General features: G+C 36.5%; 1 protein-coding gene across 4 annotated transcripts in view; it reads left to right on the plus strand.

Moving 5' to 3' along the window:
- Positions 1-2,999: 2,999 nt before the first annotated feature.
- The window catches only part of LOC127428868 (ankycorbin-like), a 63,117-nt gene continuing 38,215 nt past the window's right edge, over positions 3,000-27,901 (plus strand). For 3 of the 4 annotated variants that reach the window (XM_051677516.1, XM_051677518.1, XM_051677519.1), the window contains exons 1-2: positions 3,000-3,233; positions 3,909-3,981. In XM_051677516.1, coding sequence (XP_051533476.1) covers positions 3,946-3,981 — 36 coding nt within the window. In that variant the 5' untranslated portion in view covers positions 3,000-3,233; positions 3,909-3,945. The remainder of the gene's footprint in view (positions 3,234-3,908; positions 3,982-27,901) is intronic. The other variant, XM_051677517.1, reaches the window with a different exon arrangement.

Raw genomic sequence — 27,901 nt, forward strand, 5'->3', positions numbered from 1 at the left:
AGATTTCTGGTCACCATTCACTTGCATTGAAAGGACCGACAGAGCTGAGATATTCTTTTAAAAATCTTCATTTGTGTTCAGGAGAAGAAAGAAAGTCATACATCTGGGATGGCATTAGGGTAAGTAAATGATTTTGAGAGAATTTTCATTTTTGAGTGAACTATCCCTTTAAGTCACTCAGAAGGGCTGAGGGGATGAACAGAAAAAATCAACACTCCTAAGATTTTCATATTTCTCATTTCAGTGAATATCCAGAAACAACTGTTTTTGGTAAATGTTCTAATTATTCTGCTGTGTGGGCCATTTGGTATTCTGTGTGAGGCTGTATAAGTATTGTAATCCATCCCTTAAAGTACAGAACATTGTTTCTATATATTGAAAACTGTGTTAAAATGCTACCGTTTCAATTATAATTTTACAATAAAGTAGAATTTTATTAAAGCGCTTGTGCAGTTGCACTTTTATTTGTCAGAGAAGAAAAGCAGTTAAACATGTATAACAATATAGTCTGTAGCCTGGGGCGTTATTACTTTTAGAAGGTTCTTCACATTTAAATATTGTCCCCGTGACAATGCTGTTAAGCAATCTCTGTTGTTTGAATCTATTTTAATTTTGACTACTCTGTTGCTTGTGGTAATGGACCACCAAGGCGCAGACCCACCACTAATCTAAGAGACAAGCATGGGATTGGTGTAATTCCTTGTCCTGATGCTGCATGACCACAGATGTGGTGTAATTCATGAAATTACAACAAGGGTGGGCTGCTTGTCACTCGATTAGTTTCTGTCAATGTATTTTATTGTACAGTGAAAGCCAAAATTACATAATAAAGCATGAATATGCTTGATATTTAAGCAATTATTCTAATATAAGCCTTATTTTCTCCCAGTGGTTTTTATTGGGAAAGAATCTGCAAAAATTCAGCAAGACAATTTTCTTCCACTTTCTTAAGCGGTTGCTCACACAGTTTTATTTGATGCCATATGTGTTGTACTACATTATCAGGCCTGAATGGACTTGCTGTGATTGAGTTTACGGTAAACTTGTATGGTAAATGGTAAATGTGTCCACCTCGTGGCTCCCTTTCAGGGGACTGCTGCACCACCGGATAGGATGGGCGATACCACTTATTTTCTTTTCGATCTGATACCAATAATTTCAAGTCCAATATCGTCGATACCGATACCAGTACCGATACTTCTATTAATTTTTATTAATTTTTTAATTTTTATTTTTTTGCGATTTCTTGGGATAAAATGGATAATTTAAAATATTCTTTTTAGTCATAATTCAAGTCATTATTATTATTTATTTATTTATTTATTTTTCATTTGTGAGCCTAAACAGAAGATTATTAGACTTCTGTTTTGCTTACCCTTACAAAAATTAACCATGGTTTTACTGCAGTAACTATAGTTTAACTATGGTATTTAGTTAAACCATAGTTACCACACAATTAACCATGGTTACTACAATATTACTGTAGTAAAACCATGGCTAAGTATTTTTTTTAAATTAATTAACAACAATTACAAACAATTATAAGAAAGAAGAAATTTCACCTTTAGATATGTTGTTATTTTAGCGTGAATTTACTCCAGAAGCTGTTTCTCTGATTTTCTATCCTTACCTCTACTGATCATTGATCCCTCTGTACGAGCCTTGTGGCGGCGCAAGCGCTTGTCTGCTTGTGTCTTTCAGCATGCATGTTAAAATGAGCGGAAGAAGAAATAGTTCCCGTCCTGCACAAGTATTTGCTAATATAGCCTAATCCTTTTTATTTCACTTTGAAGCTTATGATTATTGTTCATGGTCATGGTAACCAAATAATAATATCCCTAGTTTAAAATAAATAAATAAATAAATAATTAAAAAAAGTTAGAATCGAAATTTTTGTGTGAAGATCGATAATTTTGATACAACATCAGTTTCGGAAGTATCGATACTTTAGTATCGATCCGCCCATCCCTATAGTACAGTAGGTCACTATCGGATTTATCCCCACGTTTGGCTTCCAACCCTGAGGACACTGAGGACACTAATGGTCCCAGTGGAAAGTAGGTTACAGTATACACTATCAGTACTTCACCCGTTCTATAAATAGCCTATATACAGGATTATACAGATACCAGACCTCGGGCATTACATCGTCATGACAACGAAGTTGTAAAATTGGCTCTTTACACAGAAAAGATTAGTAAGCGATTTTATCACACTAAAATCATGTTAACACGCAAATTGTTTATGTCTTATGGCTATACTTTAGAAACAGTGAGTATTTTAACGCTTACAGATTGGCCCCATTCACTTCCATTGCAAGTCTCTCACTGTAATCCATATATATATATATATATATATATATATATATATATATATATATATATATATATATATATATATATATATATGAGATTAACTTGTATTACACACGGAATATACCTTTAAACATAACCATAGTTTCAGAAAATAAATAAATAAATACGGTATTTCCTATAAAAAGTGTAAGGGGTCGTTCACAGTGAACACGTTTTTGCTTCCGTTCGCGCTGTTTTTCCATTGTTTCCCTACGTAAACATGCGCTACACGGACGTCTTTGACCGTTGAACCGCGCTAGCTGTTTTTCAGCGTCTCGCGCATGAGCGCCGCGTTTTTAGTGTTAAAAATACGCCTGCACTGTGTTCTATTTGTTGCGTAGCGTCTAGCTTGATTTTCAACAACGTCTTCTGTCTGAACTCCCCCTAAGAAGCTTTCAATATACTTCTGTCATTTTGTTTCATTTCTTATTTTTATGACAGTTGTGGATAATAGTTTCCACAGTTTAATTTAGTAACAATAGCTGTGGGTATTTTGGCGAACACTTTGGTTACCATGGTAAAAAAAAGTATAAAAAATAAATAAAATTGTAAAAGGAATAAAACATGGCTCGTGTAAGTACAGTCCAACTGGGTAGTCACGAGAACACACAGATGGTGACGTCACTCTATCTGCCCAGGGAACAGTCAGGCAGCGCGAGCGAGAGCGCCACTTGAATGGATTTTTGTCGGTGAATAACTTTGCTGCTGGTTTCTCCACACTAGCCCTCCGCTCGCTTTTCTGCCGGTTAGTTCTAATATTTGAGAGATTAGCTATACTAAGTGGTATAAGAAGCACTCAACACCAGTACACCACTCGGAAAAGTCTGTTAGCAGCAAACCCCTGAGGTCGGTTTGTGCGGCTTAACTTTTGCAAAGTGGGTAAGTGCAGAAATCTGAACACTCTTCTCCCGTGTAGATTTTCTTCCAATTTTAAGCTATTTTAACCTAATTCTTAGCTGAATTTTAATATGTAACATTTTAATAGCTGCCACGCTACATAATAATACAAAAGGAGGAATTTCGCTTGGATGTTACATTTAGGCTACATGCCAACGTTGTTTACAATCATCATTCCTGTCAACTATAGTTGGATACAATGTTGCCATTGTTCCTGTGTGAAGTGCGCGGTCAGTCCTTTTTGCTTTCCTTATCTTGTTGGGGGCTTAACCAGTGGAGTCTCTCTGAACACTCTAAACTTTTCACTTCCCCGTAGAGTCTCCTCAGGAAGATCCAAGAATATCAATGACCCCAGTTTATGTGTATTTATAGATCTCAAAGAGTGTCCGGGCTCTTGATACCACCTCCAACAATTTTTTTTTTTTTTTTTTTTTTACAACTTTAAATAGTGACTATACATCAGATTTAGAAATATTAAGAAGCATTGCTACTGGCACTGGGGCCACTGTAACTTGATCCGTCTTTGTGTTTTGCCTCTAAAAGTTTGGTCCTAGTTTTGCCATTAATAACAATGTTAAAACTTCGTTTCCACCATATAAATAGTGAGTTTGCTTTGGAATGTGTGTGCATGACTGACTGAAGTTTGGTTTCATTCAGGCGTCCCGGGATCTTTTTGGAATCTTAATGGACTAATATGAAGAGCCTGAAGGCAAAGTTTAGAAAGAGTGATGTAAGTACAACTTGACCTTTCAGTGATGCAAAATGTGTTGGGAACTGGTCTAAACACTTGTATAGAATAGGGGCTGGGTATTGATACAGATATCCTGATTCGGTTCAGTTTCGATTCAGTATCAGTTCATATGGGTATATTTAATTTATAATGTCCCTTTTGCTTACATATGTAAGAAATTATCTTCAAGGTAATGCTGTTAATTATACAGGGGACATTCTAACTATGTACATTACGAAAATATACATTTTAATCATTATATTTTATTAGTTTTTCATTATTTTAATCATATTTGGCTTTTTAAAAATGAACAAATCCATGTATTCAATCAACAAATAATATATTACATTTCATATATTAGTTTGTGTTACATGTTTGTTGTTTATTTGCATAATTTGTACTATTTACAAGTATTTACTTTGATTTGTTGAACACGCCGGTACTGTCTCTTTAACAAAACTGGCATTTCTGTAAAGAACGGCTGTAAATGAGCTGATGTTAACTGGAGAGACTCCAATGACTTTATATAATCTGTGCCACAGTTTCCGCTAAGAAATTTTGGTCCCAACATGTCCGGGAATTATAACGTTTGCCTGACAAATTGGAAAAAATCTGGTCATTTCATTTCGGTGTTTATTTTGTGCCGTAATGCGATGGACTATGCATAATAATGTGATATAATAATGACAGAAAACGGCAAATGTTTGTTCTATATAGCTGCTTCTCTATTAAAAAAAAAATGGCTGTCATGGAATAAGCGTCTAATAAAAAAAAAATAAAAAAAAACATTCACCAGGGAGCAAAAGTGGGCAAAGCATAAACACTAAACAAAATTTGCCACATGTCCTTTCATTTACTAAATATATTAAAATAACAAAAATCGTTAGGTCATGTCTAGGGCTGTGCGATATGACTAACATATCTGACACATGCATCTGTGTTACATGTGAGTGTCGCATGCGCTTTCTCTGGAGCACGCAAGTGCGGGCGAGTCCAGCAAGCTTCTCAAAATTTACAGGAAAGCCAGAGCAGGATCACTCACACTACTTATCACTTTTAATCCAGGGAAAACCCTGAAGAGAATAAACATTTCCACAGAAAGGGACGACTCCTAAACAAGTAAAAAAATTAAGAGGTGCTTGCTATTAAAACAGGTGCGACATCTGGTATGGGTTCTGTCTATTTTACCTCTTCAAAATGAAGCTCGCAAAAGAGTATTATGAAGGCAAAAGATGCACTCTTTATTATTTTGGTCATTTGTGTTTTTGCAAGAAGGGTTTATAATTATTTGATATTTATTTTCTAAAATAATTGTTTACATAATTCTGGTTATTTTCTGTACATAGGCCTATATAGGTTTGTAGCCTGTTATTTTCTTTGTTCCATTGCTTTGGAAAGATCTTGAATTTCTTGAGGAAAGTTTTTAATAGTAATATGGTCAACAACATATCAGACAGAAATGTGGCATAATGTGAAATGTATCATTATGGTAATGATTTAAAACCAAGTTGAGTTTTTTTTATTTTATTTTTTTACTTTGATTATTGTCAAGTTCCAAATAAAGAGAAAATTATATAAGAGGAAGTATTTAATTCTCTGACTGGACTGTCCAAATAATAGCCAATACAATATGGTTATTTAAATATAAACCAATTTATAAACCAATAAAAAATGACTATACTCTGTAATATGTATCATTATCGTGATATAAAATTACTCGTATCGTGATGTAAGATTTTGGTCATATCACCCACCCCTAGTTATATCATATAAGTTCTCACCTTGGCTAATTTTCTGGACTCTTTATTTTTATGACTATTTTCCTCAGATTTTTCATAGAATAAAAGCTCCTCCAGAAGACAGCAATGCAAGGCCGTTTTAATGTAATTTTTCTGAAATGAGAAGCTTCTTACAGCAGGCATGTGATATGAAAGCATTCAGATTTGTTAAATACATGATGTAATACCAACCACACAATATTCTCATAAATGACTCTATTTACATTTATTTGGAATCTGAGGTGTAGCAGCTATCATAAGCTATTGCCTTATAAGAACACATGATTAATGAATGACTCACAAAAGACATGTCTGTAACTTTATTATTATGACTGAGTCATGACTGGGAATATAATCTAAACGCTGAGAATTTCTGCACTCTGAAAGAAACAATCCTCAGAGAAACTTCCACCACATGTGATTCAGCAGTCATGTTTAAGCCTATAATAGAACATCATCAGTCCCAGACTGCCATATAGGAATGCACTAGAATGAAATGTTATTGCTTTTAATTGCATGTTTTGACTTGCCAAATCATTGCCATTTGGGCTGAGTCAGCGTATAAAGATTATCATGAAATTCTGTGTGATCATCAAACCACAGTACTAAACAGAATTTTATTTTACATTTTATGCCAGCCTATGGTTAGAGTGGCATTTTGAACATTCACATGGAATGTTGTTAAGAGCAAGCTCACCATAGCCACACTTACAGCTCATAATATTGATTTTTTCCCCCCCTTGTATGGATGGAGACAGCATCACACTTTTTTTGTGTGTTTAGTAAATGGTTGGTGTTGCTTGCACAACAATGCGGTTGCCTAGAAACAATAATTTACCATAATTTTATGAAGAAATCCACTCTGTTTGCCTAATGCCTGGGGAATGCCTTTTTTTGTCTTAAGATGAAAACTTTACTATAGGATTGTTTTTCTTAGTTATGTAATTTACTTTATTTGGTTGTTATGCACTATGCAGTTTAAAAAAAAAATTATTTAGGATTTTTTTAAATTTTTTTTTACAAGAAACCCTAAACTCCCCTTTTCAGTCTTTGTTCAATGCCTTATTTTGCATTCAGTTGTGTTTTACAATCACTTCTGCTTGTAGTAGTTGTATCCCACATCCTCACCAATCAAAAGTCATGTTTCACTACCTTGCCATACAGGGTTTTCTCTGGAAAAAGAGGTAATGATGAACAAGAGAAACAAAATATCCTCTTGGTTCTATTTTGGGTTTTGTGTGTCAGTCCAGAACTGTACAGGAATTTTCATGTAAGGCCAGACTTTCATTCTTGAGCAAAACAGGAGATGAGAGCTGCCAGGATAAATAATTTTTTTAAGAGCAGCTCATTGCCAAGTTCTTGTATTAGTGATATTATTCTACCAACTCTTAATGTGTTTGTTGCCCCATCTAAACTTTCATGGTTTACCCCATAACACAGCATTCCATAACAAAGAGAGAGTTCTATTATTATATTTCTTGGCATTTGTGGCATGTTCAAGAGAATCATAAAGGCCTTTTTCTAGCATCTTGGCCTCTTCAGGATGGCATGAAATTCCGCTCCTTATGTGTATGTTGCAGTTTTAAAGTTACAAGACATCAACAAGTGCTTGGCAGACCAGGTTTATTGAATCTCAGTGGGATAGCTGAACTATTTGACTTCTATCATCCAGTGTAGGGAAGCAAGAATAGATCTTTTGTGCACACAAATCAATTGCAGACTTCAAATTTTGTTATGTTTGTTATGCACCGAAATTTTAGCTGAAAATGCTATTTTCGGTATTTGGCCGCAAGAGGAAAATCTGAACAAAAACAGTTACTTTAAAATCAAGTAACAGACACTGACATGAAGAAAATGCAGCGTTTTATGCGAAAAGATATAAAGATCAGCTAATGTTTAAATATATATTGATGTTAACAAGATTGTGCTCATAATTGAGATGTGCATCTGTACAAGTGTGTGTATCCACACGAATGAGCGCAACATTCAACAATTTTTCCGTACGTATTTAGAGGCTGTGAGAGTGTTTAGCTTGAGCTACCATCACATATCATGTTAAAATATCCCCACTTACTGTTCGAGCCGAGAAGCACTCTAAATCAGCGGTGTCAAACACGAGTCCAATTCAACCTGCTTTGTATCCGCTGCTCGCAGTATCGCGCAAACGAGCAAATTCGCGCTTTTCATCTGAATCTGGACCAATGTGTGACACTGTCACAGAGAAACTGTCCCCCAATTACAACAATATTGAAAATATGGATGATGGACAGATACAAGAAAAACTTAGAATAGGAAGGTATGCTTTGTCCTTTGTTGTTTATTCATAAGTACTTTATTAGCACCTTGTAGGATAAATATTTGCTTATGTTAGGCAAAAGTCAGATTATTTAAATAGGCCTGTATACAGTATATTAGATAATTCTTCCAAAATCTAATAAAAATATTATATATATATATATATATATATATATATATATATATATATATATATACATACACTCTATATAAATCAGTTTCGGTTTTCAGCCCGGTGTCTCCAGAATTTTCAGTTTCAGCCAAAATGTTTCATTTCGGTTCATCACTAGTTATGTTGACATGATGAGGGCTCTTTAATCTGCTCATGGACTCACACTGAGCAGATTTCAATGCAGGGTCTGCTTAAGTCATTTTGAAAATATTTGGAAAACCTGCACTCCTGCTCGGGGTTCATTTTTTTTTAATGCTCTCCCTCTATGTAATGAGTGGTGGATTGGTGGTGGCGTAGTTGGCTAAAGCACATAACTGGTAATCAGAAGGTTGCTGGTTCAATCCCCACAGCCATCACCATTGTGTCCTTGAGCAAGGCACTTAACTCCAGGTTGCTCCAGGGAATTGTCCCTGTAATAAGTGCACTGTAAGTCGCTTTGGATAAAAGCATCTGCCAAATGCATAAATGTAAATGTAATCAGGTAGACATAAGCTTTCTCTGTTTAACAGGCTTCTGACATTACAGCCTGACTTCTTTAATTTTCTACCTTGCCTCTTATAAGTTTGTTGTCAGGCTTTTTAAGTAATTAACATTATTATGTGATATAGATAAAAGGGTTCCTCATTTTCTTATTTAATCTCATTTGACTGGTTCCTTAATTTAGAATGCGAATGCGATGCAGTGAAAATAGCGAATCATGAAATGTATGTTTTATTACATTGAATCACACATTGTTGGCTTTATTTGCTTAAAACAGGTGATAGAGAACATATTTTGTATAGTTTGCCATATTTTATGCTATCCATTAAAGCATTAGTTCACCCAAAAATTAAAAGTCATTAGGGCTCCACAATTAATACAAAAATAATAATAATCAAGATTACAAGCTCCTTCAATTAACTAACTTTGAAAAGTGTCAGTTACAGCATTCCATTTAGGTGTACGCCCATTGCCTCAATTTTCTGGTATTTACAAAATATTTTGATCCGTTGTGTGCATGAATGCATTGGCAAATCAAAGGTGTTTATAATAGCTAATGGCTAAAGGCAAATCAGTAAATATGTTAATTTATTCAACATTTGAATAAAACTTGTTTTTCATGCATTTAAAATAATATAGCTATTCAGGAACACAGTTCTCAGCTTGTTTTTGGTGTGTAGCGTTCATAAAGAATATGGCATGCAGTTGCCCCATATAAAATACTGTAAGTAAATTAATATCCATTTTATTAATCTAAATTAATAATAGCAAAAACAGTGTCAAAGGAATTAATTGACAATCATGATTTTTTTGTTAGGACAAAATGTTAAATAAATGATAAAGGTTAAAGAAGGGTGAAGGGTAAAGAAATGATAACAGATTTTTTTTTATTTTTGGGTGAACTATCCCTTTAACGATGATGCATGGGCTTTAATCTGTTTTCAAAGATGAAAATGCATCTTGTCCTGATTTGTATTTGTTTTTTGGAGGAAGTTGATAATGGAAAGGGAAATGAAAACAGCCTTAATGACCCTTATTTAGCAAGAAGTTCAGTTACTCTCAGATGAACTTTCATGTCTGCCGTTCTCATTAGTTTTGACATGACATCAGTTTAACCCACCTATTGCCTCGGGGTAATTGTTGACTTGGGACAGGTAAAGAATACGTTATAAATACTGCATAGTTTTTGGTACTGGAACCAAACATTGTGACTTTGTCAAGACTATCAAAACTAACTAAATAAATAATAAAATTAATTTTTGTAAATAATTGTTTAATAGAAATAACAGTGTAAAACAAATAGCTCCTTCCATTGTCGTAATGGGTCAATTTTGTCCTGTATGGGAACAACCACTTGTGACCTTTCACCTTTGGACTTTCTGGATGTTTTACAGCTTTAAATATTTTTTATGAACCAAATCTGACATAAAAATATTTGCCTTTAGCCCTATATTGTTCTCTAGCGTCCCCACCTGCTCCACAGGGTACTGCATCTTTCCCACAAATTGCATACTTTCCTCTCAAATGGGGTTTCTGCACACATGCACGTTCACACACAAACACACAGAGAGCGTGATTTTTACAGTTTTGAACAGCTAATATAGTAGTAAATATGTTTACTAACATGATTTTAGATGATATGGGACAATGAGCCTGTTTACATGCACACCAATATGCTGATTACTCTATAAAATCAGCTTATTTAAAAAATCTGACAAGGCAAGAAATTCACATTTACATGACATTTGAAATAATTGCATTATTCTCTACTTTTGACATCATACCATGAAGAGGCATGTAAGAACACTGAGTAAGGTGTTTACATGGCATGCAAAATCATCGTAATGGGCAAAAATCTACCTGTGTTGTCCGGGTTATTAGTAAGCCATTTATGGGCTTTACTTCGATAAAGGAACATGGTTTATTGACAAATATCCTTTTTTCCAAATCATTATACACTTTGGGAGCACAATAATAGCAGATTTTCATTAAGTGCCATTGTATACCAATCAAGAATTTATGCTTTTTAAATGGTTTTTAATATGGGTCAAAAATTGCCTGAAGGACAAAAGGAGGGTGCAGTTCTTAAGACAATGGAGGGTTAAGTTTACAGAGAACACATAATTTACTTTCACCTCTGGCCTTGTCTCTAACACTAATAGGTTGTTGTGTTAATGTAAGGCTAAATATGTTTTGAAACTTTTTCCACCAAGCCTTTTGGTTGAAGAAAGTCATTTCAAGGCTTCCAGCAGCCTGGATTTATCTCATCTGGAATGTAGTGATGTCCACAGTGTCTCTAGTACTCCAGACCTTTCCCACATTAACTACAACCTTCAACATGATGAAACCCCCACTGACATCTATCTCAAGCTGTCGGAGGAGATAAGGAGTGATTTTACTCCTTGCATTAAACTTAAGTCTACAGAAGAACTTCGATTAATGTCATCACAATGATGTTGATGGTATTTTAGTTTTACCTTAGGTCAGTGTATCCATTCTGGGAAGAATCAGATGTCCAACGGCGAGGTTAAAGTGGTTGAGGAGGGAGGCAGGGTTGTCTGCTAGTGATAAGGCTAGCTGTGTTCTCAATGCTTTAAAAACCTTGCGGAATTACCTCATCAGTAAGATATGGCTGCCAGGTGATTTAAAAACAGGGTCTCTGCCATGTGAGGGTAAAACACACAAACCTTCATTACACTGTATGAACGCAAATGGCAGAAACTATTGTCTCCTGTATGATATTTATTTTGTGGGTTAAATCAGAGTCTATGCTGTTTCACAGGCTATTGTGAGTGCTAAGAACACAAATGTAGCATCCCTTCCCCCTCTTCGAGTCTAACTGTATTTGCTTAGCCATAGCAGACTGCCCAGACGCTAATTCCCTTCTATCCCTTGTCGTAGACTGACACCTTTCATACGTGCAGTCTGTCGCTGCTTAATTCAAACCTTAAAGGGAGTTGATCATGGTCTACCATGACCACAAGTGACGGTCCAGTGCCCTTTCCAAAAGTAGGCTGCCTTATAAATAGCACCTTCTATTGACAGTGCCAGGTGTGCATTAATTTGCATATCTTCAGTTGTGCCAGCCAACATCAAAATGACACTAAAAATAAAATCAGTCAAAATGACCCCAATAATGCAAACCGGTCGTGAGGTTTATTTTGACTGGCTGATAATTGTCTCGCATTTGACAAACAATTGACCCCGTACAATTTTCCAGACCATCTGTGTACTCGGTTCAGATGAAGAACCAATCAAATGTATAGCTATTGTCTGTTCTATCAAGGACCAATTGGAGCCAAGCAGATAACCCCAGAAAAAGCCCATGATGACCAGTCAGAGTGAATCTGGCAGCAGTGTAGTAAAGCGGATGAGAATGGGCACAGCAGGTATCCGCACTAAGAAGAGGGTTTCTGTATTAGCCTAGACCAAGCTGGCCAGCTCTAGAGATTAACAAAAGCTAGCCCCAACACACCCCTCCCCATAACCTCAGGACTCAACTTTACATCCACTCTGGTCTACATCCTCTTGCTAAATACAGCCATCCCACATTAATTTCATTTTACTTATTCTCACTGCATGTGGCTGTGACTTGATAAAGCGGAGTCCTGATAATAAAAAATGGCCCATCATTATTTCCTTAGTGAATTTAGATGCACGCTGCAAGATTTCAAATTGGTTTATGCATCACTGGTTTAAATGAGTCACTTAGCAGTAACCGTTTTCTATTGGTGATGTAATGACAGTTTTTCCAAGTTGAGAAATTAGCCTCAATATCCAACATATCTGCCTCCCTAAACTGGTGCATTCAGACTAATATCTGTGGGGATTAAGGAATGCTCCAGGAAACTGATCTCAGATAAGTGTTTGTGTGTATATGCTGATTGCTCACAACAACACAATGTCTAGCATTTCAGCTATATTTTTTCCTCTTTTTTTTTTGTATGTTATCATAAGACAAGTGGTTAGAAAGTGGGTGTCAGCTAGAGCTGGGCGGCATGACAAAAAATGGTATGTCAATATTTTTCAGCCTATTGACTGTATTTGATATTTCTCAATATTTATATATTTGCTCTGAAATGGCTTAATTTTTTTTCAAAGGAACCATCGATGTCTTCTGTCTCCAAATTAAATCATATTTTGCATAATCTCTCTCTCTCTCTCTCTCTCTCTCTCTCTCTCTCTCTCATATATATATATATATAAGATAGATAGATATAGATTAGAGCTGTCAAAATCAACACGTCAACACATGCTATTAATTTAAAAGGTTTAATGCATTAATTTTTCTTAATCGCGATTAACACATTTACCGTTAATACAGCACAAACCAGCATTAACACTTGTTGAAAGGGCAGAACCTTTGCAATGTGTTCGCCTGGAGTCATTACACTGATGCACACACCACAAACACACACAGAAGCCGTGTCAGTGATCAAATGATGGAGAAAGGAGCTTTTGATGCTATTTGTTGTGCAAAACAAGCCTACATGGGACTTCAAGTATTTTTCAGCATAAGTATGGTCCATTTTAATTACCACAGAAGCATGCCTTCAAGTCTCAACTATCACCAAAATGCAGAATGAAACGTTTTTGTCTGCAAGCTCTTTTCATGTGTTGTTCAAAGCGGTGCTGACACCCTGACGCAAATCATCAACGTGGCTAACAATTGCTGTAACAAAGTGGATAGCCACAGTCTACTGGCAAATTAATATTGGAGAGGATGAGAGTTTGAGAGATTTAATGCCCATTGCAATGAATATGCAACCTATGTAGGGACTAGTCCTTTCAATTAGTCAAACTCTCAATTAGACTTTGGGAAACGTTTAATGTTACTTGAATTGGTGCTATTTTAGTGCATTTCTATCTTTTTCCTGTGGAAGGCTTTGTTTGGAAAATGTTAATAAAGCATTATATTGTTATATTTTGTTTTGTTTTCTTTCCTAAGATGGAAATTAATGCATTTTGACAAGGAAAGAGTTGTATTTAGAGTCAAATTTCAAAATCTGCAATAAATCGCAATTAACTACAATCTACAAGACAATAGTGATGATAATAGTAATAATAGTTATGTATATATTTATTTAAATAAATTGCAGCCTTTTGCCAAAACACGTTTTTGATTGTATTTTAAATAATTTGGCAGCCCTATGGAAGGATTGTTAAATTAATCTGATGACATGCTCTGTAGAAAACTTAATGGCCAAATAAAAAGCACATTAAAATCATTTCGATATTCACAATATTGCTTAATTTTATATCGCCAGCAGAATCATCACAAATGAATTGTGAATATTTTATATACTGTATTGCCTAGTCCTAGTGTCAGCTAGTGGGAAAAATGAAACAAAAACAGAAGTCTGTTTTTAGACTTCATATACCTTTACATTCAAATTTCACTGAAATTTAATCATTACCAATCCAGCCACTCTTAACTCACCATGAATTCGATAAAACAACCCTTATGTCCATCCTTGCGTTTCATCTCTTTTCAGAGGCAAAATATCTGTATAGGTCTTCAGAGAGATTTGGCAACGAGCATAAAAATTACATTAAAATGATTGCTACTTTCTTTTCGCAAGAATGAATTTGGTGGAATTTGATAATGAAAGTTCAAAGTTTTTTTTTTTTTTCATTTTTTCTCCCCAATTTGAATGCCCAATTCCCAATGCGCTCTTAAGTCCTCGTGGTGGCGTAGTGACTTGCCTCAAACCGGGTGGCAGAGGACGAATCTCAGTTGCCTCTGTGTCTGATTTTATCACGTGGCTTGTTGAGCGCGTTACCGTGGAGACATTGTGCGTGTGGAGGCCCACGCTATTCTCTACAGCATCCACGCACAACTCACCACACGCCCCACCGAGAGGGAGAACCACACATTATAGTGACAATGAGGAGGTTACCCCATGTGACTCTATCCTCCCTAGCAACCGGGCCAATTTGGTTGCTTAGGAGACCTGGCTGGAGTCACTTAGCAAGCCCTGGATTCGAACTCACGTCTCCAGGGGTGGTAGTCAGCGTCAATACTCGATGAGCTACCCAGGCCCCCCGAAAGTTCAAAGTTAGATGAAATGTAAGCACTGAAGATCTGTTTTTGTATTTCTTGTTCGCAGAACCTTGCCTCAAAAAAGTAATTCATTTCTTTGTCTATTAATCCCTATATCTGTTCAAACTAATGTAAACTACTCTACATTCTGGAATTGTTTAATAAGTTATTTGATAGAAAAGATACTTTGTTTTCGGACAAGGTTCATATGGTTGGCATTAGTACAAGGTACTGGAAATCATAAATACACAATTATTTCCCAGGGCTAAAGATACTTACCCCTCATATTTCTCAAGTCTACCTATTTTGGACCTAGACAACATCTCTGTGATTTAGTAAGAGGTTAATCCACGGATGGACCCCTGGTCTAGTGGTTTGTGGTATAGTAGATGCAGTTCTCAAAAAGGGTATGTACAATTCTGAACAGTTAAACATGAGGCATTTGTACACTATGTATGAATTTCACACAAAAAACATTATAGGTTCTGTGTGAAAGAGGTTGGTTACATGAGTAGAGTATGCGTGAGTGGGGGTTGAGGGACGATTCAAAAAGCAGATTTTAAAGAGATAGTTGACCGAAAAATGAAAATTCTGTCATAATTTACTCACCCTTATGTTGTAACAAAACGTTATGCTTTTCTTTTGTGGAAAAACAAAAAAGGGGATGTTAGGAAGAATGTTAGGGACTGACAGCCTTAGTCACCATTCACTTTCATTGTATGGAATAAGTTGCTATGAAAGTAAAAAGGCCATCTCAATATTATGTGTGAAAACATGTCAAAGGTCCAAAACTTGGAAATAGCAGAGTGGCTTTAACAGCTGTTGTTTGTCTGCATGGACCGTCGGCATGAACCTAAATGGAGGGATTTCTTAGACCTCTTCAGCCGTTCTATCAAGATTTCTTTTGTACAATGCAGCGCTCCAAAGATCTAAGATATGCATTCAGACCGTTCTAAATGTAAAGCAATAAATGGATATCCAGAGCTGTTTCAACCCCTCAAGCTCTGCCCTGTTCACTCGGGTTTGAAAATCTATTAAAGAGATTAAGATTATGTCTTTAGTGTACTTTCACCCTGCTGAACTGGCAACGCTGGTATAGGCTGGTCGGATGGACAAATTTTAAAGGAGTGTAAGTGTATCATATATATATATATATATATATATACACACACAATTTTTTTTTTTTCAACTGAGGCCACAAAGAATGTAAAGGTCAGGCTGAAATGATCAGGGGTTATAGGTAAAAATAAACTTCAGCCACTCTTTCCTAATGTTTTGGAGGCTATGCAGAGCTGCAGGTGGTACCCTATAGCCCAGAACAGCATGATGTTTGGCGAATGCCGCCCAGATCTTACTTCTATCATTAGTTAAAGGTGCAGTATGTAAGAGTCAGAAACCCTTGTTATTAATGACACCTGTGGCTGTTAAGTGAACTGCAGCCAGCTACCTGTTGCTCGTGCTCGTGCGCACACTCCATAGGTACGTGATTTAGGGAGCATCCAAAACAATGACGTAACCATGATTCACTGGCATCATGCTGAAAGATGAGGTAGCATAATTCAACTTACACAGTTATGATTGTTTTACTATAGACTTTGTGACTCTCCAGTGCTGGAACAGGGCTAAAAAAAGTGTGGATATCGGTCTGACTATGCGAGACTGTAGTTTTCTTTGCATGATACATAGGCTATCATATAAATGCAGTCAATGTCAGTGTTAGCTAGCTAGCTAGCTAGCTTTATCAATAGCTGTTAGCTAAATTTGGTGGATAATGAAAGTAGCTGTTTGTAAAATAGACTGTACATCATAAATATGTTGACACAATTCAGTATTGATGTGATTCCATTACAACTGTCATTTTGATATATCGATGCGCTATTGTTTTATAATAATAGAATGTATATATTTTCTGTATAACCAAGTTACATTACACTAATGAATGGGTCTTTTTGCATTATCTTGAACGTTGTCTAGCATTCATTTCATGTGTTATTGTAGTTTAACTTGCTGAATAATTACAGATTAACATTGATTATGACAGTTACTGTGCAGCAAAAATCAAGTTAGCTAAAACTACACAGCTCAATCCTTATGGCACTATATTTCATATGCTTTGCAGTTATGTAAGCTTACCAGTCCAATAAGAAAAACGCCAATTCAGGGTCGGTTTTGATCGTCAAAACTGAACGAAGGTCCGTCCAGGAATCCAATGCCCTGCCGTTGTTCACTCTAGTTTTTGCTCGACCACGATCACGTTCCCGCTTAGCCAGATGGGATTCAGTAGATAAAGTTTTTTTTTTTTTTTTTTTGGCTTACTCGGTGTTGTGCTGGGAGCCGGACGTTTGCTGGATTCCATCTCTAAGATAACATTACCTAGTGTTGCGTTTGTTGTCGCTGTTGAATAGCGGAAGAGAAGCACTGAGGCAAGGCTTTCGGGAACGCACATAAACTTCACATCCTTTGGATTTTCCCGACAAAATCTACCCGCTCCCTTCGCATGAAAATCAGTCTACAGGCTTTAATAGGCAACCTAGGAAGTCCGGGAAGGGCAAATTTTTTTAAGTTGTTTTACAAGATGTTCACACATTGGCAAAATGTTTACATATTGCACCTTTAAATAACAACTTGAATTGTAGTTTTTATTTTCACCATAACTGGACAGGCTAGGTAGCTAAACCACAAATAGACATTGTTGAGTAAATGTGACCAGTCATGTTTAAATTCTGTCATTATCTGTCATCATTTACTCACCCTCGTGTTGTTCCAAAACCATATCCCTTTCTTTTTCCATGGAACTCAAAATGAAATAAAGCTGCAAGCAGCGATGACGGGCCCAAGCACCATGGGTCCATTTCCACCTGGTGGCTTTCAGAAAACAGTGCAAGGTGGACACATGCATTTGGCATTATTGTAATCACACCGCCTCACTCCATTTATCCATCAGAGTGCGTACGTGTTATGTGCTGTACACATTTCTCATGTGGCAATTTTGTGTTACCACTATAGAGACGATAATCCAAAATGTATACCGGTTGGCAAATTTCTACCTGTTTATCATGTCTAATGGTATATATATATCACCCACCCTAACTATATATATTACTGTCCCACCTTTATGGCTTTTTATAAAAAAAAAAAAATAAAAAAAACAAACCAAAAAAATAAATAAAACACCTATAGTCTTGTCCTTAGATAAAGCTTTCATATAACTGATCTTTTCATTTTTTCTATTCTCAAATTCATATCAGGACATGGTCAGACAAGTGGCTTTGGTTCCTTTGTGTTTTTATGCCAATTCCTGCCGAGTTTACTCAGATAATTGTGCAGATTTGGTCTTTTGGGGATCATTCACCAATGGAGCTTGGCTGTCCTCTACTGGACATTTTTTGTACTGCGTCTGAACAAATTGCCATCAAAAGGTCACTTTTTGATATATCGACTTAAAATTTGAAACAGAACTGGGTAAGACATATGGCTTTGATTTTCTAGTATGTTTACATTTCAGTTAATGTATTTGTATATTTTATTTATATGAAATTAAAATGTTTGTGCAGTTCATTTTCACTACAATAAACTTAAACTTCTATAACTTTTTTATTTCACTTTAAAACTGCCTTCACTTGCACAATAAACTGCCAAGTGTCTTCTTTAAAAAGACCAGGCTTAGTTCTGTACTGCCTAGCATTCATGAGTTACAACTGTTTAAGTTTAGAAAGGTCATTTTCTTTTTTTTTTTTCTTTTTTTTTTTTCTTTTTTTTAAAGGGGAGTGACAGTTAACAGGTTGGGGGCACTACAAAACCCACTCTAAACGCCCATGAGTGAACTTTTGCACAGCCCTAATGGCCAACGACTCTGTGTGTGTGTGTAAAATTTCATGAAATTTTAAGCATGCCAAGTGCCTCAAAAACACCCAAATATAGGAATAAAGGAATAATAACAATTAATGTGTTGCCATGGCAACACTATTTAAGATATCAAATATCCCTTGACAATTTTTTTTATCAGCAGTGTCTTGACATTATTCTAAAGAATTTTGAAGAAATTCATGTAAACATAAGAGGGCTATTTCAAAGTCTGTTAAAAGTGTCATACTTCCTGCTGCCAGTTGGTGGCGCTATGACCGTGACCCATAATAGCTGCATCAATGTGATCAGCCTTCAGTACCAAACATACAGCTGAATTTTCATCAAAATTATACAATGCACTGTAGCAGAATGATCTGCCCCTCCGGCTCGTCATCGTCACCCTGCCTCTTAGGGCCGCCCTACAGCCAGGCACATGACGGGAGTCAGAGCGAGAAGAGGTGCATAATTAATAAGCCATGTTCTGACAGCGGTGAATGAAGCACACCTCATGTGAATAATGCTTCATCACCGCTGTCTTTAAAACGCAGAGCGCGCCTCTTCTCAGGGAGCAGGCTTCAAATCTCCATGTGTGCACACTGGCATCCTCGCACGACCAGAGCTGGGAGGGTTCGGATGTGTGGATTCGCTGCCGGACCCGCTCCTTGGACCCCCAGAGGGATTAAATGAGTCGCCGGGGGAGAACAGCACACATCGCGGACAACGGGCTAGAGGCCGGGCCGGGCCGCCTTCCCCTATCACCAAGGACGCCGTCGCCCCTCGTGCCGTGGACTCTGGAGGGGACCGTGTACAGCCAACGGACCCAGCTCATGCCTGGGCAATTCCATTGACACTACCCTGCCCTTCACGGAGCCCAGTCTCACCGCGAGGATGCCAGATTCCCCCTTTATTATGAACACTATTCCCCCTGGACACTTTATTTTCCCCTTTATGGACATGTTAATTTTATTATTATTTCCAATAAATGCCTCTCCAAGGCTTGACGCCACACCCACTGTATCTGTCTCTTGCTCACCCCACCACAGCACACTGAAGATAAAAAAAACTTCCTGTTTCACATTTTTGCCCTTAATTTATTGCCTCGCCATGGCAACACCATTCAAAATATCAAAAATTCATTTACAATTTATCTTCAATGTCTTGGCATAATATTGCCTAAGTTTGGTGCCAGTCATATGAATCCCCTAGGAGGAGTATTCAAACGTTTTCAATTTCAATTTTCAAAAAATGCACATTCAATCCAAAATAGCTGACTTCCTGTTGGGTGGAGCTAATGACTGTAATTTTGAAAGTTGTCTGGCTTGATGAGAGCAATATATGTAGCAAGTTTGGTGACCGTAGAAGAAACTGACCCCACCACTTTTGTCAAAAGATGGTGCTAAAGAGCTCCCCAGCCACGCCCATGTGTTAACTATTGCCCAGGCCTAATGGCCGACAACTCTGATGTGTGTACAAAATATCATGAAAATTCAAGCATGCCAAGTACCTAAAAAACGTGAATATACATAAAAAGGAATAATGACATTTAATGCGTTGCCATGGCAACACTGTAAGATATCAAGAATCCCTTCAGAATTTAAAATCTGCATTGTCTTGACATTATTCTAAAAAAACTGAAGCAATTCAAGTAAACATAAGAGGGATATTTTAAAGTCTGTTAAATGTGCCACACTTCCTTCCGCCATTTGGTGGCGCTACGACCATGACCCACAATATCCACATCAATGTGATCAGCCCACAAGGCCAAACATTTGGCTCAACTTTGATGTAAATCACACGATGCACGCAGACAATATGAGACACTTCCTTTTTCGTATTTTTTGACATTATCGCATCACCATGGCAAAAATCTGTTTGCAATTTAGCATCGTGAATGTCTTGGCAGGATGTCACCGACATTTGTTTCCCATAACATGAAATCCCTAGGAGGAGTATTTTAAATTCCAAATTATGCATTTTTCAAACAATCCAAAATGGCCGACTTCCTGTTGGGTGGAGCTTATGACTGTCAGCACGGAAGTTGTCCGGCTTGATGAGATCTATATGTGTACAAATATTGGTGATGGTAGCTCGAAAGGGATGTTCTACACAGCCCCCCGAACATGCCCATCTTCTTGGTGGTGCTACAGAGCCCCTGCTGCAAGCCAGCAACTTTTCCCAACACTAATGGCTGACAACTCTGATGTGTATGCAAACTTTCAAGAGTTTTCTCGCATGTTAAGTGCCCCAAAAGTACAGAAAACCTTGAAAAGAAGAAGAAGAAGAAAGATAAATCCTTAGAATATCAATATGGTCTCCACACTTTCAGTGCTTGTGCCCTTATAATAATAACAATCCTTAGAAGAACAATAGGGTCTCCGCACTTTCAGTGCTTGGGGTCCTAAATAATAATCCTTAGAAGAAAATAGGGTCTCTGCACTTTCAGTGCTTGGGCCTTAATAATAATAATAATAATAATAATAATAATCCTTAGAAGAACAATAGGGTCTCTGCACTTTCAGTGCTTATGTCCTAAATATTTGGCAGAATATTAGCCTCAGTCACCATTCACATTCATAGCAACATTTTCCATACAATGAAACTGATTGGTGACTGAGGCAATCAGTCGCAAACATTCTGTCTAACATCTTTTTTATTTTCCACTGAATAAGTAGTCATATGTCTTTATAACAACATGAGGGTGGCATAAATGATGACAGAATTGACATTTTTGAGTGAAATATCCCTTTAATATATTCATAAGGGATGTCATAAAATATCGATATGTCGATTATTTATCGGCACGTTATTTTATCGCTATATTTTTGAGGCATCGATATTTTAAAATTAGCTGACTTTTAAATTAGAAGCCCAATTCGCATTTTTTCCAATACACTTAGTTGGCCACACAGTTGGCCTGTTTAACAGTCTGGTGTAATGGGAGACCACAAGAGGGTGATATAACATGTATCTCTCTCTCTCTCACACACACACACACACAAACACACATACACAGGACGAACTGATGTGGCGCAGGGGATAGCAGTCCAAAGTAACGAAGGTTTTTGAACTTCAAGAATGAACAGTGATGTTGATTTTACAGGTTAGTTTATGAAACTGGTGAAACTGCGCAAACTAAATGATTAGAAATGGCGATGTTTATTAAACAATTTCTCTGTATGTAGCCTTGAACAGGTCTTTCATTCAAGCTGTCAAACCACAAAACAACAAACTTGTAAGTGAAAATAGGCTCTATGAAAGTTACATGCTTACTATAGATCATCCAGTGATGGCTAAGAGTAAATAATCTTTCTCCTCTGTTAAGGATTTGGGTTGAATTTAATGGAAAACTATGCGAGTTGCGCTCCGTGGAACTTCAGAATGTTGACGCTGAGCGTTGGCGGTTTTTTTGTACCTTTGTAGAAAATAAATAATTGTTTTGAATTTTAGAATGCGTAATTTACCCTGCCGCTCACACTACCAAAATTGTGTTGAGAAATATGTCTGAAGAGACAAAGACTATTGTGCAACGAGCAGCCCTATTTATATCGGAAACAAATGCCGATATATATTGATAATCATCAGGAAAATCTTCAGATTATCAGTGCATGAAAAAGGCATTGATCCCAAGCCTAATATTCATGTTGTCTTTGGACTGGGGAAGGACGTTTTGAGTTCTGAAAGTATATTAACAGTATATTGAACCCATATATATATATACACACACATATTAGAATGACCTTTCATTTAAAAAAATAGCTATTGCTTTAGATTGAATAATATTTTTTAAAAATATGCTTTTTAAAAAAAAAAAAAAAATAGTAGATAGTTTTTTTTTTTTTATCTGATTACTTTAATCATTTAAAGATTGTTTCAATTAAGCATTTTATATTTAGTTGTGCAATTATCTGTCATGTAATAGTAATGTGATAGTGTATCTTAGTTTAAAATGTTCTCTTTTTAACATTCCTTCCAAGAATGTTCTTTTCTGAGTATTCACCTCACTACTCAAACTTATCATCTCAGGAATCCAATATAGAGAAGTGGTCCAAATGTTAGCAGTAGAGCTTAGTGTGAGTGTAATCGTTTAAACAGCGAATGTGGCTGGTGCCAGGCTTGAACAGAGACGTGTGTGATAAGAGGTCATAGTCCAGCCTTTTCTCATGGTGCTCTGCATTGGCTTTTGAATTTGAGAAGCTATTAGTTTGAAAGCCAAGTGTTCTAATGGCTGGTTCACATGGGCTAACATGGTACACGAGTATTTGATCTAATTGGCTTATGTGCAGGAACAAGCAATATGAACGCATTCATCACCAGGCCAGTTTTCTATCTAGCACATTTGTCACACTTCTTGTGCATGAAAACCAAAGTAAGGCCTCATGCTTGATTTAGCGTTATACTGAAAACATTTACCATGACATATCAAATACAAAGGTCACAACTTGGAAACACACCTACATTGTTTTGGCAACTGGTGAGGAAGGAACATTATTTAATGTTTATTTTAGTGGTGGGAGGTATATCACTTAAATGACAAGGAGATTATACAGTGTACTTAATAAAAGGCCCAACAATTGGAAGGATTGTCTTATGTCTATTAATTCTCAATCTCTAAATAATGAAATTGCCATGTTCTGTCATACTTAGTTAACTGCATATGTTTATGAACTGATAACACAAATTCTGTTTGATCCGAACCACTTGTCTTGCCTCAGGCCCTAAATATTGCATGGATGAAGAGAATCTTTATCACATAAAAGTTAAATGCTTACACTGAACGATGGGTGGAGGTAATGTTTGTGCCATGTGTCCCTGTTCTCCAGTGGTTATTTAGTCATACAGGCTCTTTTGAGATAATTTTAAGTGTTTCCTGTTATTGCAAAGGCCTACCATGACAAACATTAGATCTCGAGGCTGTTGCACTCAAAAAAATCCATCAAATTGAATTGTGTAATGTTTAACAAAATTTAATTAACAGAAATTAAAATGTTTAGTTTTTTTTTTATTTGATTTTATTAAAGATTCATTTAATTTGATGGAATTTTGTTATTAAATTAAAATGCGTAAATCTTAAAATAATTTAAGTGTGGTACTTGTTAAAAGTTTCTTATAGATTATTTTGGAGGTTTATGTATAAGATTTTCAAATGGTTTAAATTACTCAGATTGCCCGTAAAGTCACATGCTTGTTCTATTTTTATCATATGAATGATATAGTGGATTAAAAGCAGTATACAGAGTGATGGTTGTTAAATGCAGTTATCTGTTCTTCCAGCATAATTCCAATGTCATCTTTCATCCCTGATTATATCATGTATGTTTGTTTGTTTGCTATGTACATGGCAGATCTGTCACACTTTTGAGTTCCACAAATACAGCAGCAAGTCCAGAGTGTCACAAAAAAAAGAGGCAACTCATATTTTTAGCAGTCACTCCACCTTTATCCTCAGATGTGCCAGCCTGATCTCACATAAAAATCGGCAAGTGTGTGCCAATTTCTCTTTAGCCGAAATCGGTATACGTTGACCAAATTTGAAAACACTGCCTCCAGAGGCTAAAGCGGTAAGTGTTTCAGAGCATATAAACAAGTGTGACGTCCATTTATATCCAGGAGAGGTTGCCAGAAGCTAGTTGTAAAAATAATTGTTTTCAGATGAACAGGATGTAAAACAGTGAAGAGAAATGCTTATTTTATTGAATCTACCCCCAACCAAAACCCAAACCTAACCATAACCATTAGTAGAGACAAAATGCAATGTTAGGGATAAAAATGCAACCTCCTTATCATGCTCATGATTGTTTATTCAAACGTGATTACTTCCTCGTTTGAATTGGGATTGAACTATGGTCTCCCATGCAACTGACGCAAATGCTACCAGTCGTGCCACGAAGGAAAGTAATTGTTGTTGAGCCGTTCCAGATATGTCTGATGGGAGATAGGGCATGTACCGGAACTTTCGGAAACAGCATGCCAACTTCCCGCGTGATCATGTTGCATGTGCAGTTACTATAGATTTGGCAGTTATAATAGTTGGAGATAGTTCACCCAAAAATAAAAATTATCTTATCATTTACTCACCCTCATGCCATCCCAGATGTGTATGACTTTCTTTCTTATGCTGAACACAAACAGAGATTTTTAAAAAAATATTTCAGCTTTGTTGGTCCATACAATGCAAGTGAATGGTGACCAAAAATTTGAAGATCCATAAAGACTTTAAAACAAACCATAAAGACTTTAAAATAAAAGGCATTAAAATAAACTATACAACTCCAGTGGTTTAATGCATGTCTTCTGAAGCGATCCAAATGGTTTGTGTGAGAACAGACAAAAATTAAACTCCTTTTTTTCACTTTACATCTTGCCATTGCAGTCTCTAGGCACGATCATGATTTCAAGCTTGATTACACTTCCTAGTGCTTGACGCATGCGCAGAGTGCTAGATGGCGCCCTTGGAGATGGAGATCTTATTCACAGTAGCGGCATCTTTGATTATTGACAGGAATGAAAACAAGGCTCTGAGGGATAGACTTACCATCTCTACAATGACATGCTTTGTATAAAGCTATCAAAAAGCTCCTGCCACATCTTATTTTCCACAAATCATGTTGTTTGAAGTTTTTTGTCTACTGAAATGTCTTTGAAAGATATTTTTATTTTTTATTTTTAGTCAGCGGAACGATCCAAAAACACTTTAAACAACGGTATAAGCCTTTGAAGAGACTGTATGTCTTTTCCTCACACCTTTGTTGTCATTCTCATCAAAAATCAAATATGGCGCTGCTGTGAATAAGGTCTATAAAGTGTAATCGAGCTTGAAATCATGATCGTCAAGGAGACTGCTGATGTCAAGATTTATAATGAAAAATGTGTTTATTTTGGTCTGTTCTCCCCCAAAACCGATTGGATCTCTTCAAAAGACATGGATTGAAACACTGGATTCATATGGATTACTTTTATGCTGCCTTAAGTGCTTTTTGGAGCTTCAAAGTTTTGGTCACCATTTAGTTGCATTGTGTGGAGACATTGTGCTACAGAGCTGAGATATTCTTCTATAAATCTTTGTTTGTGTTCTGCTGAAGAAAGAATGCCATACACATCTGGTATGGCATGAGGGTGAGTAAATGATGAGAGAACTTTCGTTTTTGGGTGAACTATTATTTTAACATGATCGTACATGTCTAACAACATGCTACAGTCAGAATATGAAGACTGATACAATCTATTTTTAGTCTGTCTGCTTTCCAGTAGTAATTCCCCAATACACTGCATTGGTGTGAATACAATATAGGCTAGATTGTATGTGGCATGTACATGAACTGAAATTCCTGCTTAAATTTTACCTTTACTGTTCTAAGAGGATAGAATTGACTTTTGGCATGCTTTTAAAACCATGTAGCTGTATGTCTGTTAAAAAAAAAAAAAAAAAAAAATTCAGGAAGCCTGAGATCTACAAATAATATGTCACTCACAACTAAACGACCATAATGATCCAGGTTTATCTTTAATGTCAGGGAGAATTATAGAGACCCATATCGATTTTCTTGGCTTGTGTGTTTGAAAATGGCGTATTAATCAATGTGTTGTGAAGAAAATCACTGCTAATGATGTTTGAGTGCCCTGCAGATTGCTGGGAAGGCCAGGAGGTTAATTAAAATACTGTTTCTGTTACAAATGAGGTTCATTTGTTTCATGTTATGACTTTAAATAGCATCAGCTGATTGCAGATAGTAGGCCAAAGTCAAACAGTTCCCAAAAATAGTGCTGGGTTTACTGTGAGTCGTGTAGTATTACACTGCATTTTAAAAATAGTCACAGACTTAAGCAATGGTTTCTGCATTTTGTTGGCTGACCTCTGCGGTCTGCTTTCAGTTTGTTGTTTTACTGCCTTTTGCTTATAGACTACATTAAGAGCAATTTAATTTTTGACTTGTTCAATACTGTCAGTCTTTATTTCTTCTCAAAATGCATTGTTCAACATTGATTAGTTTCACTGTTATGTACAGCTACAAAGACACTTTTTAAATAAAAAAAAAACCTGTGTTTGAATCTCAGTTAGTTGTGTTTTATATGCCCTTATTAGGAAACTGTTTCATTGGTTACTGTGGTGCCTATGAGGTATAAAAGAATTGGAGGGAAATAATGTGATTCATACCACAAGCATTTCATTTCCCTTAGCTTAGGATAGTTGTTACATACTGTATGCTAGTTTTGACCTCTAAGATTTTTGTGGAAGTGTTGTGGATTCACTTGTGCCAACATAGGGATAAAAATGTTTTCATGTAAAATTAAGATATGAGCATGTGTAATTTCTAAATCACAGCAAGCTGCATTTTTTTTTTTTTTGACATAGAATTCTGTAATGTTTAATTCACCATTCTGATTCTTGCACATTGACGAGATCTTGCTAATCAGAATGCAGTGTGCAAAAAAGTTACCAGTAAGAGAACAGAACATAAATCAGCAAGGTGAATAATGAATTAAGAAAAAAAGGCATATCGAAATTAGGGATGTCAATTTTCAAACATTCTCATAATTGATTGCAGTGGAAATTAACGAGCAGTTAATGAATTAGTCGTAAAAATGTTTTACCACAAAACGCATATGGAGGACTTCAAATAATATGTACATGTAGCATACTGTTTAAATATAATTTAAATTAATACACTTAAGAAATTCAAGTATTGGCATTTTCCACTTAAAATATTCTTATTTGAGTGTATTTTAATTAGTGCTGTCGAAGTGGCGTTAAACGAAAATTGAATTGCTCTTAATGTAGTCTGTAAGCAAAAGGCAGTAAAACAACAAACTGAACGCAAAATTCGTTTAACGCCACTAATTTTGTTTTTAATGCATTTAATGGTTAACGCGTAATATGAACCTATGAATAAAGCGTAGTTCATGAGAAGCAAGTCAATTCGCGCAAACGCCGCTAATGTTACATGCATTGCCGTCTGGAAAACAGATGGTGGGAGACATTATGCTGAGACCATTTCATCAATGTAGCACAGCTGTAGAATATGCCTGCAAAGCACAGCTAGAGCTCTTAACATTGTAACATCATTTGCAGCGGCAAGACAGCTGCCATTTGAACACCAGCCTTGCACTGCACGGTGTGGTGTGGTGCGAGCACGAGGCAAAAGTTGCGAGGCATGGCGCAAGGCGATCGTCTGTTCCGCGACTGCTACCGGGTCCTTGAATAACATTTAACATGCGAGTAAGCCGGTGAACTTTCTGGTGCCCCCCTAGGGAGTTGGTGCCTTACGCAGACTGCGTAATATGCATATAGGGAGCGGCCGTACTGATTAC

Source organism: Myxocyprinus asiaticus, chromosome 38 (assembly GCF_019703515.2).
Source record: "Myxocyprinus asiaticus isolate MX2 ecotype Aquarium Trade chromosome 38, UBuf_Myxa_2, whole genome shotgun sequence".
Classification (NCBI taxonomy): domain Eukaryota; kingdom Metazoa; phylum Chordata; class Actinopteri; order Cypriniformes; family Catostomidae; genus Myxocyprinus; species Myxocyprinus asiaticus.